The 17,901-nt window shown below is 38.8% G+C and overlaps 1 protein-coding gene across 1 annotated transcript in view; it reads right to left on the bottom strand.

Moving 5' to 3' along the window:
• Window positions 1–11,980: 11,980 nt before the first annotated feature.
• Window positions 11,981–17,901, bottom strand: part of LOC127353361 (chemokine-like protein TAFA-5) — a 46,655-nt gene continuing 40,734 nt past the window's right edge. Inside the window, exon 4 of the mRNA XM_051382534.1 lies at window positions 11,981–14,175. Within this exon, the coding sequence (XP_051238494.1) occupies window positions 14,167–14,175 (9 nt within the window). The 3' untranslated portion in view covers window positions 11,981–14,166. The remainder of the gene's footprint in view (window positions 14,176–17,901) is intronic.

The raw sequence follows: 17,901 nt of genomic DNA, 5'->3' as shown, positions 1-17,901 counted from the left end.
GTGGAGACTTCTGAATGTCACATTCGTCTCTGCTTCACTGGACCTCAGAGAGACTGAGAGGGAGAAGACATTTATATTTACAATGTTACAATGTACGATTCATATAAACACAACTTTTAGTCAGCTTCATACAGAACCTCTTCAAATGATGACGTAAAAACTGTTGGTCCTTTGTTTTATTTAAGGATGCACATTAATCAGCACTGGAGACCATTATGTAAATGTGACAGATTTAGTCATTTCTGTCTGTAGTCCCTGGCAGGTTGATGGCATATAAGAAAGCATTAAAAGAAAACGTATAAAATCTCATAAGCACAGACAAATAGTAACTCAATGTTTTATAGAGTTTGAGGAGTCACTATGAGACACCTTTAACCAGCAGGAAAATCTAATTTGATTCCTTTAGTTGCTGTACATTACTGCTGCAAATTTGGCTAATGAAAATATTATCAATATCCAAATCACTTTTTAATTTTGAAGATAAACTATGTGACAAAATGGCATTATGATGAAGTGCAGAGCCCCACCAAAAAAATGTGTTTAACCATATCATGCAGCCCTAGTGTGTATTGTATTATTTCTCTGGTTGTTTATATTTTACTCTGTTGTGCGTACAAATAGCTGCAACAAACAAACTGCCCCTAGTGAGATTAATAAAGTTATTAATAGAACATTATTTCATTTGTTAACTGCATTTATTGATGAACACCGGATGACCTAAAATACACCCAACATAAAACAATAAATAAATATAAAGTTGCATTTAGGCTCTGCTATAAAAAGAAAGAAAGGACTTAACAGAACATAAAGTAAGGCCCAACTCTTCCTCAAAAAGGTCCAAAAATCTCTCTGTTTGTGATTGATAGTCCTGAAACAGCTCATCCTCTTCGTCCAACAGCTGCGTCAGTCTGCTTCTCCTCTTTTTCGGGGTGGGGGGTTGCATCCTACAGATATCGAGGGGGTTGGGTCACTGTTTTTAGAGGCCACAGCATCCACTGGTCCCCCCCCCCACTGTTGTCCAGTAAGACTGGAGGCAAAAATAGAAGGCCTCCCCCTAATGGCCTCATGCATCGGAGTAAACCTGGGCCAGGTGGCTGTTGTGGCCTCCCCTCCTGAGAACAGAAAGGTGAAAGGTGTATATGCATCACTGGAAAGACAATTTATCAAAAGAGAGATTAAACCAAATCTATAACAAAAACAGAAACAACCTACATACCTTTATATTTCCTCTTCTGATTGTCCCACTTCTTTCCCGCCTGTGTGGCACTGATGTCCTGCAGCCTCACCTCAGTCAGTATTACTCTCAGGGATGTAAAAGTATGTTGTTGTTATGGGCTGTTTGCTCTTAATTACATCTTTATTATATACCTATGTTTTTCAACTGCTATCAAAGCTACTTGTAATTATTATTAAGTTTTTAGATAATAACTTTTCATTCAAATATTAGGCCAAATAATAGCTATGCATTGATGCATTAATCACACTCCCACTTCTGTTCAGCAGTGTGTCGTCACCCTGTAAACAGCTGGTCATATTCTGCCCTCAGAATAGGTCCCAGTAAGACATGAAATTCCTGACAGTTCTGACAGTTCCAATTGACATAAATATAAGATGTTAATCATTTCCATAAAACGAGGCACAATGGAGGACATGTGTGCTGTAAAAAAACACTTCACCATTAAGCCTTATAGACGTAAGCATTTATTTGCAGTGTTCCCCCTCTGGCATTCATTTTGCTCTTCTTTAGTAGAACAGACAGTTCTAAAAGAACATAACGATCATGGACCTCTTACATTTATGAAGGGCTGCTTCAAACTGAAGCCACATGCAGAGGGGTGGTATTTACACTGTGTTCCAAATTATTATGCAAATATGATTTCAATGAAAAAAATTTATATATTTTTCAATGAAAGTTTTCAATTGTACTGCTTCCCATGTATGTTTAGATCACTGACATCAATCTCAGACAGGTTTGTCTTTATTAGTTTGCCAGGTGAGCCTAATTAATGGGAAACTACTTAAGGATGTTGTTCCACATTATTAAGCAAGTCACAGGTTTCATGCAATATGGGGAAAAAATATCTTTCTGCAGATGAAAAAAGATCAATAGGTATGAAAGCACCATCATCTCCTGACCTCAACCCTATTGAGAAACTGAGGAGCATCCTCAAAAGGAAGCTCTATGAGGGTGGGTGGCAGTTTACCTCAAAACAGCAGCTCCGTGAGGCAATTCTGGCATTCTCAAAGGAAATACAGGACATGGACTTAAGAGTTCAATGGATGAGAGAGTTGTTAATGTGATATCAAAGAAGGGCTCCTATGTTAATATGTAACTCGATCTTTAAAGATGTTTTTGATTTAAATAGCTTTGATTTGAGAAACAAAATCCCCTCTAATGCAAAAAATACAACAGATTTCGGTTTTCAATCCTTTAGAAACTATTGAGTGTTTTGAAACAGTGTTTTGCATAATAATTTGGAACACTGCATTTTGAGTTATTTTGCAAAAAATACCATTGTCATCATTGGTAATTGTGTTTAATAAAATCCAGATTACGATATAATTGTTGAGGAATAAAAAATCCTAATGACTGCCTATTATATTGACTATTTAGGAACGAAAAAGAACAAAAACAGTATAATGCATAATAATTTGGAACACAGTGTATATGCCACGCCACTTAAAAGACTTCCAGGTATGATACATCTGTGCTTCCTCGCTCTGAGCTCCTCCATAAGCCTCCTCACTTCTCGTCTCCTTGAGGTGCATTTGAGTAATTGAAAGATCCTCCATGATGACGAATGGGGAACGATTTAATTTCATAAGTTAGCATAATGAAAAGCACACAGTATTTGCGACTACTGCCCACCTCTCTGATGTTATTTCTGTTAAGACTGCAAGAGTGTGGAGGGTTATCAGATTACACTGGGAAAATGAGGACAAGATCTAAAGTCATCATTCTTAAAGAATCCTGATAGTTTACAGTAAAGTGAGAAGCAGTAAAGATAATAAAGCAGTATGATTCTACACCTCCTGATTTATGTCCACTGCGACTGCCAATACAACAAGCTGTGTGTCCTTTTGTGTAGACAGGTGGAAAGTAATGATATGGAGGATGGAGTTCACATCCTGTCAGACCTGCAATGAATTTTGTTTTATTAACCCTGACCACGATCTTCCCCCTAACCTTAACCATACTGTACTTACCTCAGTTCTCCTCCTGGGATTAATGCTCTTACCTATCTTACAGATATATATCAATTTCAGCTTAAAATCAGGTCAGGGTTGAGAATCAAAACTACTGTCATGAATATGTTTGATGACAGTGATGACAATAACTAATAATAAATATGAGAATATACTTTCAGTATCCAGTCCAATACAGTATGAAGCTACTGTGTGTGTGTGTGTGTGTGTGTGTGTGTATGTGTGTGTGAGAGAGAGAGAGAGAGAGAGAGAGAGAGAGAGAGAGAGAGAGAAAGAAAGAAAGTGAGTGAGTGAGTGAGTGTGTATGTGTGTTGGGGGTTTTCAGTTTGAATAATTGAAGCTCAGGAGCTTCATGTTTGCAGGATGTGTGATGCATGTAATTTCTCATATTTTTATACTGTGTGTACATACACAAACACACACACAAAGTACTGGGTCCTGTATGTAGTATGTAACATAATTCAGGTTGATGGAAAAAGGCTTTACTGTGCTGTGAGAAGCTTGCATGTATTTGATAAAGTGTGTTTGTGTGTGTGTGTCCCATCATGCTAATGTTACATGTAGGATGAGAGTTTTTGGGGAAACTGATGCATTTTTCATGTCTCCAGCATCCATTACAGCTCTCAGCTCTGAGGCCGATACAGTGGCCCATTACTATCATGACTGTGACTGTGAGTGCACGGTGATATGATGAAAACAACACACTTATCTGTTATATCATCCAGCTAAGACTTCCTGTCAACGAAAACTATATCTGACAGCATTTTAATTCATATTCTGACATTATAATGAAGAAGCTGTGTGTGTTCAGTGTGTGTTTTTCTGGTTGCAGTGTGTTTTACCTCCCAGTTGAGCTGTAGAGATTTGCATAAAAATATCACTAGGTCGATTTGGTCCCATACCAAAGTGGAATAATTTTCCACAAGTGCACTGAACAAATCAACAGTTGTATGCACCATTATTTGTTCAGTTAAAAAAAAAAAAGAAAATAGAAATAATAATTTTTGTAGCCACAGAAGAACAATTAAAGGTCCAGTGTGTGGTATTTAGTGGCAATTAGTGAACACTGTTAGCGTCTCAATTTGACAACCTGGGAATGAAAATGGGAAACTAGAGTGTTGAAAAACACAACAATTCCTATATTCAGGTGATTATACACTAATGAAAACATGCCTATGAATATTATATTCCATTTCTGACAACAGATCATAAATATTACACAATGGACCTTTAAAAATCTGTGCTCAGCTTTATTCACTAACATTAAAAACAACAAACCAGGCCAGAAATCTTGGTGCAATCAAACTTTTTACGTGGCATTCGGTGTATTTTGGTAGGTCACGTGATTATTCATCCCGTAGAACTGACACTTAGGTACCCACCATTTGCAATCTGGCCACGTCGTACGGAGGAGCACTATTTTACGAGTCGTTCTCTGCCAAAGCTGCCATGTACATCCAGAGGTTCAATCAGAGACTCGACTGCTCAGTAGTTGACCTGGCTCTCATCAGTAAGTATTTCACGGGCCACCAAATTCTTTTCTGCTCAATTTGTGGCTCCTTATTTCACTCTCCTAATCTGTGCCCGAAATATGTGGCTATAGGCTAAATACCCAAGCTTTTTCCAAGCCCCCGACCTAGAGAGACTAAGGTGACACCACTTATGACTCATTTGTGTTTTTAATGAAAACATGCGCAAGAGTGTAAATGCATTCATGCTTGCAGCTAATGTGGCAGGCATCCAAAATCATTGTGTCCGAGACGAATCCGCCTCAAGATACAGGAAAAGAAAAAATAAAGCAGTCAACGTCCCTGAGCTGGGAAAGGCCCTGAGAAAGCATCCTAATCACTGTATAGTCAATTATTTAATTACAGGACTGGTTTGACTTGGTTGCCAAAAGTGTAATTTGTTTGCCATAATTTACAATCTGCTGTGAAGGAGCCTGACGTTGTGGAATAGGAGAAATTTGAGAGATGTTTGTGGATTGTCCAACTGGTTTTCTATACTAAGTTAAAATGTTTTTGAGTTCTGTGACCGTGTGAAGGACCGTCAAATTTTCCCAGGTCCATACGAAGTTTTTTCTTTTGAGTTATTGTCCGTGTGTTAAATGTCTACAATAAACTATCAGTGGACCAGATTGAAGGACGGGCATCGGATGTGCCGGGGCGGCATGGAGACAGGTGAGCCGACATACCTTACTTTTTGCCCAAACACTCTTCTGTATTTCCAACCAAGCCTTGGAAGCCCTAGAGATGATTAAAAACTGCTGAATCCAAAAGGTTGTGTTTGCTGTGACAACAGCTACCCATAAATATTATGTGAAAAAGCATCTAATCAGTAATTTATCTGTTCCTCACAATGACGAAGCCCAAAGCATTAATCGTCTTATCCCTTTGACAATGCCATTAAGTTCATTAAGAATTCAAGTGTGGGGGGCTGCCTAACCAAGACAGATATCACATTTAAAGTTATGCCTTTACACGCTTCACAATGGCATTTATTTGGTGTTGAATGGAGAGGAAAACTGTATTTCTTACTTAGGCTCACCTTTCAATCTTTTAAACCTTCACATGACCTCACTATAGCCAAGGTAACAATTAACTCTCAACTTTTCTCTATATCATTTCAATCAAAGACTGATAGGGACTGGAAAGAAATGTCAATCGTAATTTCTGAGTAATTCTGCTTTTTGCCCTCTGTCTTCCATGACTCACTATCTGAGAAGCCAATAACAAGCCAGAAAACTATCCACTCTTTGCCACAGAGGAGGGAAAACCCATGCCTTGAGCTTTGCATGCCTCTCACCTTCCCCTCCTCTGCGAGTCCTGTAGGCTACCTCCAGAGCCTTACACGGCTCATCCTCTCTGCATAGGAGCAGCATTACTGCAAGCTATTGGACAAGCCATCATTGATATGCAAAAAAACAAGGAGTGCCCTGTAATTTGCTGCCTCAAGTACAATAAATGTTATAGCATAACTGCTTGGAGTTCTCTTTGTTAATCTATTTGGCTTTCCTATGTTTTGGGTATCTTTGCTGCAGCTCTCTTTGACTTTCCACATAGGCACGTGGAAGGGCAGGGAGGTCCCAGAACAGAGCCACATCACCAAATATAACATACTGCATTTGGAAATATTTGACAACAGTTGTCTTGACTGAAATTATTCATAGCGTTAGTTCAGACAGGCCACCAAGTCAAGCTCAGGTCATAATCCAAGCTACATCAGCTGATCGTAAACAACCCAGATCAGCTGATGGCTCAACTGATTCCCCTCTAAGCGCCAATTGGCAAATCATACAGGGCACCATATTTGCTCCTTCCTCTGCAAGTTGCTTTGCTTTTTGCTGTATTGGATTTGATCAATGTCATTTATTTTGTCATTGATGCCTGTGCTGTTCTGGGGGGGGGTCTTTGCTACTGGTCTCCTTGCCTTAGGCTTTCTACATAAATTATAAAACCAGCCCATCACTGTAAGAATATACTGTATCTAGATTCAAAGGACTCTGATGAAGTTTTTCTAAATCCTGCTGAGACGTAACTATACAGATGTTACAGGTCAAACAGCTGATCAGACAGCTGCAGCTGATGGAAAAAGTGTGACAATTTAAAGTTTGACCTGATGATGGCACTAGATGAAAAGTCAAATTGCATTCATAAATGTTTACCAAACTTTTTGACAGTACATCCAATAGCTGTTAAGGTATTTTGCTTAAAAATCTCAAATATGAACGACATGGTGGAGCTATACAAAAAGTCAGGGGATCACCAAAATCGCTGGGCTTAATCCTCTGGGAAATATTAGTGTCTATATAAGATTTAACAGCAATCAATCCAATATTGAGATCTTCAGTTTAGATCAAAGTGGTGGAAGAACATTGTTGCTAGCATGACTAAAATGTCAGACATCAGATTTTCAGAATAAGAGTCTTCATTTTGTTTTTCTCTCACTAAAGCTGAGTGGCTCAGTGGCTGTTCCAGATTCCCACACTGGTCTTTACTCCAGAAAACACTTCTGGAATATCAAATGTGAGGACACACACGGAAAACCAAGCCTCTCTCAACACAGGTCACATTTTAATGGCATCATGTCAGTGAGGCTGGCAGGTCTTAATAGAGCTCTGCTAAGGTTTGCCAAGTCTGGTTTTAAAATTCACAGACTGGTACACAGGCTTAGATAGTTTACACTGCGAGGCTCCAATGTGTTTGTGGTGAGAAAAAGCAGCTGTGTCAATGATCTTGTACTTTAAATCAAAGTGTAAACTGACATAGGCCGATATTTACTACAGCAAATACTTTTTTGTTATTACAACTTGGATTTTATTGTTGTAGTTTTGTCCATTATTTCTATCAAAGAGACACTGGGGGAACAGACACAGATGATTTGATAACTGCAAGGGACAAACACAAGGGTGAGGGTAAGACAACGAGAGACAGATTAACCTAATCAGGGCGGGGCAGACAATTAAAACTGGCGGGAAACACACAACATGAAAAATAAAGTAACTAAAACAGTTTTGGTAGAAATAGAAATTAGTTTAATTTTGACATGCCAATTTGTACTGTTCAATTCATAATGGTATGGCTGATCGGTGTATATGCTTACTGTACTAGCTGCTACCCCTAGCTACTTAGTGGTCCTGTTAGGTGTATATACCCGAACTGGGAGCTTAAAGGACAGCGTAGGAGCGGGGGACCCAGCGGCTCACAGCCTCAATGTAGGACAGCTGATTTACAGCGGCTCCAACTGGAACAATAACTCTGGGGATAAAGACAGCGAGTTCAGGGATCGGAGAGGAATGAAAGGTAGAAAGAGGAGCGAGTTTGTGGCGAGTTAATATTTAAGTGACTGTTAACACTATACATTACACGTTGTGTGAACATTTTTTCCATTGGTGAACAAAATTATAATTGATCAGTGCTAGCATTTTCCTAGTTGGCAAGTGTGGTAGTGGTGAGCTTGTGGTGTGACAATGCTTTAATAGAAACAGGAACATGACGAAGTCACTGAAAAGTCTTACAGGTAAAGAAACATAAGCAGTCAGACAAAGTGCAACTCAGTCATTTTTCATTATTAATTCATCTGCAGCATTTTCTCTGTTAAACACACACAAACACACACACACACACACACACTGGGGGTCCCAGTAGCACAGGTGTAATAAAAGGTGTTTCTGTATTCAGGTTGTTAGTGATGTTAAATGGAGCCTGACGGCTGGCTGACATCAGCTCAACTCCCTGCAGCCATGAGGACAAAGGTGGGCGGGGGGGTATTCCTGTTCAAATTCTGCATTACATCAATGGAGACACTGTGATTAACACAGTATATTGACTCATGTATCTGAGAATAAATTATATATAATCTAATATTTTTCTGGCAACTAATTTCATTATTGATTAATCTGTTAATTAAATTGAAACTCAAATGAGGTCTACAAAATATCTCAGTTCCCCAGACTCCATGGTGATTTCTTACAAGTGTTTTGGACAACCAAAATACCCCAAGTTTACAACGTTATGGAACAGAGAAAGCAGCAGATCTTCACATTGGAGACTCGCTCAACCAGAGAACCGTCTGAAGTTTTGCTTGACTAAACATTAATTAATTATCAAATTTGTGGCTGATAATTAATTTTCTGTGGCTTGACTAACTGATTAACCAACTAATTGTTCTTAATTGTCTCTCGCTGGTTTCTGACAGAAAAAGTATGACTCAATCAAAATGTCGACCCTCCTTATGACCTTTATCCGTACGAACTGCAATGTGCTCATCGTTATCATCATCGAGTCTGTGAGGGCGCTGAGTTGTGTAAAATGCTGTGTGAGAATTAAAACTTCACTATTTTCCATCTTCTTGACCATTGTCATGGCCCAGGTTCTGCTGGTAATGGTTTGTTGCTGGGTGTAACTGGGGGCACGCAACAAGATCATAAAATGTCAATGGAGAGACGCGTTCAGACACACATTTTCCGGGCCTAGAGAAAAACATTTGCGCCTATCTCAGGCGAATGAATCAGCTTCATAAATGCTCAGAGATGAAGGGTAAAATGAGCTGGAGGGAAGAAACAGAAAGAACCCGAGTTTTGAGTTCAGTCAGAGGTTGAGCTGAACACAAACACACATAGACATCCGATGGGACTGTTGCAGGGTTTTCATTCTCACAGTCCCAACAAAATGAGTATGTACCTGCCTTCTGACAACTTGTGACTGTTTCACCACATAACCATTCTTAACATATACCTTATAGACGGATTATGATCCTGATTATTATTACTTTCTTTTGTAATTTCACATCCATACTGCTATAAACTGTGGGTTGTCTTCCGAATGAAGTCTGGTGAAGTCTGCAGAAAGGCTGATGAAGGAGCGTGCCTGTTCAGTTCACAGGTCTGCAGGTGCAGGGTAGTCTGGACATTTGGGTTCACGGGATTCCTACGAAAGACGTGACAAAATGAATTTATAAAGTGTCATTCAGCTGCTGCTCTAAATGAACTTTAAAGGCACAGTGATGACTTCCTGGCGGCTCTCACTGATCCTGATTTTGATAAACCGTTAAAGTAGAGGATGAACAGATTTCTGGTGATTTCCTGTGCTGTGAGTAAAAGTGGGCTAATAGTGCTGAGAGGAAGAAGTAGGCCAGAATATAAAGTTAATAAATAAAAGAGGATAATGTAAGAGCAGTGAAGCCTCAGAGAGCTCAGCCTACATTCTGCTCAGTATTTTTAGTTCATCTGATGCCTGAAAACTGACACATTCACTCGGCGAATTCAGCAGGAAAATGTCTGAAGGCCTCTGTATGACAGGGAGACGACTGAGTCTGTAACAGCTGTCTGAGGTCCTAAGGAATCAGCTGTGGATAGATATCACCTGTTTACAGACAGGGACACAATTGTGTTTATCTGTACATCCACAGAACCACCTCTACACTGCAACCCCCCCGGAATTGCTATCTGCTTGTCGGATTTATCTGGAGGTCAGGGCTTAATTACATTGTTTAGATATCAAATAATGATCTCATTATCTGAGGATATCGAGGCACTTCACAGGTTTAGGTTACTTTATTTGCACCCGTAGGTAGATTTGGTTCTTATGACATTATCTCAGAACGTTATCTCAAGGTTAAATCTTAATTATTTTTTTTGCAACCACATTAGTTTAGCTTTTAATAGCTTTATTGTTTTTCATTAGTCACAGTTTATTTTGAGCTTTTTTCAGAGTTCTTCTTACTAAAGAAGTTTAGATATTCCAAACACATTTGTTCATGTTGTTAAAAAAAATCTCCTCTCAAAAAATTTAACAATTTAAGCTAACTTAAAAAAGGACTTTTCATTTTAAAGACTAAAGACAGTTTGGTCAGTTTCATTTTGTTTCTGTTTGAGTGAAGTGTTTTTAGATTGCTAAACAAGGTCTTAGTTTGATATAACAGAGAAACTTTAATTTAGAAGTTGTATTTTCTGTTTAATGCAGAAAATAGGTGTTTTTCCTTTTGTTTCTTTACATTTGGTGAGTTTATTTTCTTTATTAAAGTAAGTGAGCTTGCCACACTCAGTAAACTAAACTTCACTCATCACTTACATTTAAACTGACAACTCCTGCACCGTTTATATCTTTGCACTTAAATCACACATCAACTTCATTCGGCATCAGTGGAATTTAAACTGACACTTTTGGCTCCTTGTTTTACTCAAACTTTAATTGACATTTCAACTATTTGCAGCACTTCAACTTCAACTGACATCTCAAATTCCAACCCGGTCTTACACTCAAGTCGTCACATACTGCCGCTGCCGTCAGTGGCGCTGTAGGTATTTCTGTAGCGTGTAGGGAACCTGAAATAATACCTTGATTAATGCTGCCTTCAATGGACTTGAGTATTTTTGCACTTCCGGTTTCCTTGCCTCAAAGTCAATGGGTGTCTTGAATGGGTTTTTGCTAAGATGGCTGAAATAAGATACGTGGTTCACACAAACTTAAAGAGAAATACCTGCAGTAAATACCTCACCCATGAATTTTAAAGCTTTTAAGTGTTTTGAAAAAGGCGGTTGCCAACAAATGGCTAAATGAGACTACAGAGGTTGCCGTTGACATTAAACATCAGCACGAACATGGAGACTTAGCTCCTCACTAGTCCGCCTTGACAGCCTTGTTGTTTTTGTACTCACACTCTTGCAAACTATTCTAGCTCAAACTTTCCACCTTGTAGATTTTAATTACAACTTTAGGGGTTTATTTATAGCCTAACACTAGCTTTTAACTTCTGGCAATCACATTTACGTTTCAGAGTTCATAAAAGTGTCGTTTTTTAAGATTATCTTGCTGAACAAAACGTGTATCATGAACCTTGTTTCGCCACAGAGCTTATTTTCTGCAATAATCAAAAACAATGGAAAAATCCCATCGACTTTCTGACAAAGGAACCAGGGCGATGCTAACTTCTGGGTTGGCCTATAAAAATAAGTCATACCTGCAGCAGTCAACAATGTGGGATGGTAAACTGGTTGAGGCTGTGGGAACACTGTTTCTAGGTGAATGACAAAAAATGTATGTTGCCTTGTTCCTTTTTCATAAATAGTAAATGACACTGTGAAATTGTGAACTCAGAGCAATCAAATATTCAGTTTAACAAAGTCTTGATTACCACATTATTGTGTTCCTCTCATGAATACAGTTAACACAACCCCCACTGAAGACAGCTTTAGGCTTCTTACCCCCTCTTGTGTTCCACACAATACTCTTTAATGTTTCATTAGAAGAAAACTTTGGAGATGAAAGACAGATGAACTTGTGTTTTCTGTTTAATGAAAAATATGGTTAATAATGGTAGAGCATCAAAACAGAGGCGGTGAGTTAATCTCCTCCGCTTGATGGAGACCGAGATGAATAAGGCAATGACCTACAGACAGATTTTGGGATTTGTTGCACCCACAATAACTGAAGGAAAACTCAATTCCACTTTCTCATAAAACAGGTATAAGTTGTATCTAATCTTAACTGATGTTAATTAATTATTTACTAATACTTTACAGTTTTAAAAAAATCCTTATTCTTGTCTGGTGTATCCTCCTTTCACCTGACATCCATAAAGCATTAATAGTTTATTTGTTAACAATTGATAAAGCATTAGTTACAACTTATAAATGCTTTGAGGGACATTTATCAGAAAGTGGCATTAAAGCTCTTCCTCCATTTCTGCTGAGGAACAGACCTCTGTCAAAAACTGTAAGCGTGGCTTTGAACAGCAACGAAGTTCTGTAGCTGGCTGTCAATCCAGTTTATGAGAAGCAAAATGAGTGTTAAATAAAGTTTTCTACAAAGATACAACATATAAAATTGTTAAATATAGAACTTTAGGCTTTTGAAAATACATTTAATGCTTCTTTCCCCCCAAACAGACATGACAGCTCGGCCTCTAGTGTGAAACGGTTCACTTGTTGTTTCATTAAAACCTACCACGCCATGACCGCTTGTTGTCCAAACATGGCACTGAATAATGTAAAATCTGATTTAATGTCTGGTGGAGAAGATCCAGAAATCATTTAGCATTCTGCAGTTTTTATGATAGAAAGTGGAAACTTTGCACACTGATTCCAAACATCATGGAGAGTATTTTAAAGTTGCATGTAGTGTGAATGTGGTCTGTTCACTGGGAGGCGCCGTATTGCAACAGCATGCTGATAATTATATCAACTCATCAGAGGTGGCATAAATCATTGAATTACCAACGACACAAAGAGTATAAATCCATACAGCAAGTACATAGTTTACCTTGTATTGGACCTGATAATGATGATAATGAAAAGTTAAGTGATCACCAAAGTTATCGCAGATCATCCCGATGAGAACATTAATGTCAACCTCATGGTAGCACTAGATGGAAAGTGAGTCCATCAGATTCATTCTCAGGGCACCATGAATATCTGTACCAAACTTCATCCGTACCAAAGTGGTGGACCGACTGACAGGCCAGCATTACTGAAGCCATGCTGCTAGCACAAATAAACATATCTGTTATTTATATTTATAAATTCAGTCATCAGGATGATGTCTCATATTGTGGCTGTTTAATTCAGTGGTTCACTCATCTGTTGTTCTGCTTTCAGCTAACCAGTATAACAGTATAATTAAAACTGACTGTTAGTATGAAAGCATCCTTAGTGAACTATGCAAAACCAAACAATTTTCGTGTTTAAAATAACATCAAAATGGAGCCAAAGAGGTTTAAAATAAAATAGTGTTATAATAAATTTTATTCTCTGATGCCAATTTGGTGTCTGTGTTGAATGTGTAACTGTGTGAACATTTGATTTATGTAGGTTTTCTATAAAAGTACAATCTGGTTACTATGTTGGATGTTCTTCCTGCCCTGGTTGACTGACAGTCTCCTCTAATCTTCAGGTGTCTGCTAAAAGTGCACAAAGTTTTTTGTAATCATAGAAATGTTTTCTCACTTTCTCCACCTAACTGGTGTTCAGCACATCTCTCCTCATATAGATACATGTTTTATCAATAACTCATTTACAATTTTACTTTGCTCCATTAAGTCACTTACTTTATAATAATATGAAAATGAACACATCATTTCTTTACATGGATATGGTGGTATGTGTGTGGGGAGGGGGGCTTCTGAAAGTCTCCGTCCCTCTAAAAACGTGTCATTGTTGGCTCTGTTCATCTTTGGTCTGTAAAAACGAAACAGAGTTTTGTGCCAAAAGAAATCGATCCAGCAGCTTGTCATAATCCGCTTTTTCAAATCTCCGGGAAAATAAACAGAGTCACTTTCTTCCCAGAAAACAACTGCACTGGTCACCCAAGCATGAAACAGGAAGTGCCAACGCCTCGCGGCTGTGATGGCGGCTTATGGTTGGTCATCTGTAGCTGCGGCGAATGCTCCGCGTGGCGATGATGGGCGATGGAAAATGGAAACCAGTCTTTCTCTAGGGAGCATCAGTCATTGCCGCCGCTGTCAGGAGACCTGGAGGACAGAAAGAAGCAGCATTAGGAGAATATGTCACAACCAATCACAGCATCAGCTCATCTGAGCAGAGTGGAAATGAGCAAACATTCAGCTGCATGAGCCCACTGTGCTTCATGTGAAAGTAAATAAGATATATATATATATTTGTATGTATACCTACATCTATTGTACTAAAAATACAAAAGCATCAGCATCACAATAGACTTGAGGTCCCAAAAGCAGAAGTACTCAAATGTATATTATAATTACTGATGCATTCCTGTGTAAGCATCATTTTATTGTTGCAGACTGTAAAGGCTGGGCTGATTGAAATGACTTTTTTTATACTGCTGGGTAACGTGTTTATTCCCCTCAGGGATCTTTTCTTATTTGTTGATGTGAATTGACTTGTTGATTATATTTTATAGTAGTAATTTCAATCTAACTATTAAATAAAGTTACATATCAAATAAATGCAGTGTAGAGAAGAAAATGGAAATACAATGCATGAGAAATAAATTCATTGTTATTCTCGCCACACACAGTTATCAGTATATACAGGAAGAAAATATGTACAATGACAACAACTGCAGGTTAGTGCACATCAGTCTCTCAGAGTCTCTGCTTACTATACAGGTTAAAATATAAACATCAGACATACAGCTATGCTGCAAACAACAGCAAGACTATCGAATGGAAGGAATACATAAAAAGTGGCTACTATAAATGAAATATATAAAAAATTATAATTATAAAAAGTAAAGTTATTGATTAGTTCAGGCTGGTTGATTTAAAACCCTCTCCAGCTGTTGAGTTTGAGTCTCCTCAGCGTTATGTTTTCCTTCCAGCTGCTGCCCGCGAGCATCTCGACTGGAGGGACTCTGCTGGGCTTCATTAGAGAAAACGAGCCTCACACAGACCACAGAATTAAAAACTACCCAGTCCTTTATCCAATTAAAGCTCCTGAGCTGGAACTGAAATTGAACACAGTCTCTGACAGAATGGGAATTTGAAGAACAACGCATGCATGTTAGGGTCACAGAGGGAGGAAATATCCACTCTACCGACACCATTAAGGTATAACTGACTGGAAAGCTTTCCTCACTCACTTTTACCTTTCCTGGATAAAAAAATAAAGCTCAAGACAAACAATTTAAGATATCGAACCTGCAGTCAGAAGTATTGACAGTCAAAGATTACATATGTACATTTCATATCAGACCTTCCCCTGTAAACATAATTATCCTCTTTTACTTTTATGTTGTTGTTCCAATTCCATAATCAATATTTATATGACAATGTGAACACAATGTGACAATGTTAAAGGTGACGCTCATAGTGATGAACTTACAGAGACTCATCACCTAATTTCTGCAACCCCCCTCAGCTTTACGAAGCTTCAGCTCAGTGTTTAGCTGTCCTGCCCACAATCAATTTCTGTTTTGGTTCACTCTCACCATTCTCAAAGCGTTGGTTTCGGCCGCAGCAGGCAGCTGTTTTCAGAGGTAAAGATATAAACACCCACTGTACACGACTTGCTCCGCAGCAAACAGCAGACAGAAGGTGGGAGCAGTGAAGATTTATTCAATTAATGGAGCTGTAACTGATTAAGCAAGGTTAACTTTACATTTTAGCTGCACTGTCACCAGCAAGTATATAAAGATTGTTTTTTGGGGGGGCTTTTATTGCCTTTAGTTGATAGTGACAGCTGAAGAAAATGAGAGAGTTAGAGAGGGGATGACATGCAGCAAGGACTTGTATGGTGGACACCAGCTCTACCAGGTGAGCTATCTGGAGACCCCTACAAGTTTCTTAATTCTGAATTGATGTGATGTTTTAAGGTGTTTTTGTTTTTTGTTTGTTTTTTTAAAGGCAGAACTACTCTACACTTTCATTTGACAGTAGCTCCACCTAACATAGAGAATCAGCATCTCATAGAGTGCGGACATGTTCTCCTGAAGGCCCCGAGACTCTGATTAAAAACATGAAGCTCCGGGGACGAGCAGGGACACTTCATTTCTGTCCCCTCTGTGGATGCAGTGCTCTCAATTGCTTCCAGGTGAAAACTCGCCATAAGAAGAAGCAGCAGCAGTTGCAGCACCTCTGAGCTGCTCACCCCTGAATTATTCATGTCCATCCTGTTTGACTGCAGCTGGAATCCTAAAAGAGCCGGAGGAGTCAGACAAGGACAAGTTGGATTACACTGAGAACCATACATCACTCTGAAACAGCATCAACATTCAGACCATCCCTAAACGCTCTGCTCGCAGCTGATTAAACATGGAGGTGAAGGTGTGTTTGGAACATTTAAAATGTGTTGCTTTAACTCCTGCAGTCTCAGCACACGTGAAGCGCCTTTGTAGGAAAAGGAGGCAACACTCCAAGCTTCAACAGCTGCTGTGATACTGAGCTCAGGTCATCCTCAGACCAAAGTGAACACTAATATAATCACACAACATAAAAACTGCAGCCCAGTTTCAGTTTCGATCTTGTTTTGGAGGATGCAACAGGTAGACCAGAGCCTTTTTGCCTCTCTTTTCCCTAATGCATTCAGGTGAGACAGGCTGCAATTAATTTTTTTACATGCAGAAAATATAATAAATCAGCACAACTTAATCTGTGCTGCTGCCTCTAATGTAACAGCCATGAATCAGCTTAGAAATCATAAAATAGGCAGTCCCTATAACTTCAAATGTTGCCTCATTATCATCATGTTGAGACGCTTCCCTCAGCATCAAAAGTAATCCAGTGATTGTTTCCATGGTTACAGAGCAGACAGGGACTGCTAGCAGCTAATGCAGCATGACTCTTCATGGTGCACATCCAACAAAAAGAAATATAAGCTCAAATGAAAACAAGACAAACATAAAACCTCTTGTTAACATCAGCAAATGCAGGATGATAGGCCTAATGCTAAAAAACTGAATTATATCCATCCCATAAGGAAAAGTAAAACAACAGGAGTGACAAAATACATCAACAGTGGCTGATTTCTGCCAAACACTACCAATAGATTTTTCTGACAAAGGTGAGACTAAAAATGTTGCACTAAATTCCCTAGAACACTAATGTTCTCCTCTACGCATTCATTTACAGATATTTACCACATAGTGAAACATAGATGTATCCTTTTGTCATGAGTAGCCTAGTTTAAGAAAGAACAATATAAGACGTGTAGCGATGCTGCTAAAAAACTTTTAGATTTTTGATTTTTCCTCTGTGCCATAGAGCTCTGTTGATGTTGTTGGACTACAACAAAACATTAGTATAGTGGTGTACAGAAGCCCTGAAAGGCAAGTGAAATTTTTCCATTGTGTTTCTCTTTTCTAAGTTTTTAATATTTTATTTATCTGTGAAAACAGATGATCTGTTGTTGGGACATTTGTGATTTTAACCAAAAAGAGACAATGTCAGTGCCAACACGAATGAGGAGCTTCAACCTGAATTATTTCTACAGCTTAGTGAATTTTGATTTTTGCCATCTGGGAACCTGACTTTCAGGAACCATACTGCTGAAAGACTCAGAACATCCTTGGTTTGAAGTGAATGTTTACAGGGAGTTTGCAGTCAAACTGACCCCTGTGAGTTGCCATCTTTCTTGTTCTAAAAAAACCCAACAATTTACAGGATATTCAGTCTCTGAATTTGCATCATGCCATGTTCACATTCACCTTCTCTCCAAGGAGAATTGGATTTCTGTCTGATTGAGCACACTGTGATTTGTTCCTCTGTCTTTTCCTCCCG

The sequence above is a fragment of the Dicentrarchus labrax genome, unplaced genomic scaffold (assembly GCF_905237075.1).
Source record: "Dicentrarchus labrax unplaced genomic scaffold, dlabrax2021, whole genome shotgun sequence".
Lineage (NCBI taxonomy): Eukaryota > Metazoa > Chordata > Actinopteri > Moronidae > Dicentrarchus > Dicentrarchus labrax.
Note: the sequence above shows the minus strand (reverse complement) of the source record. Positions and strands in the feature narration are given on the sequence as shown.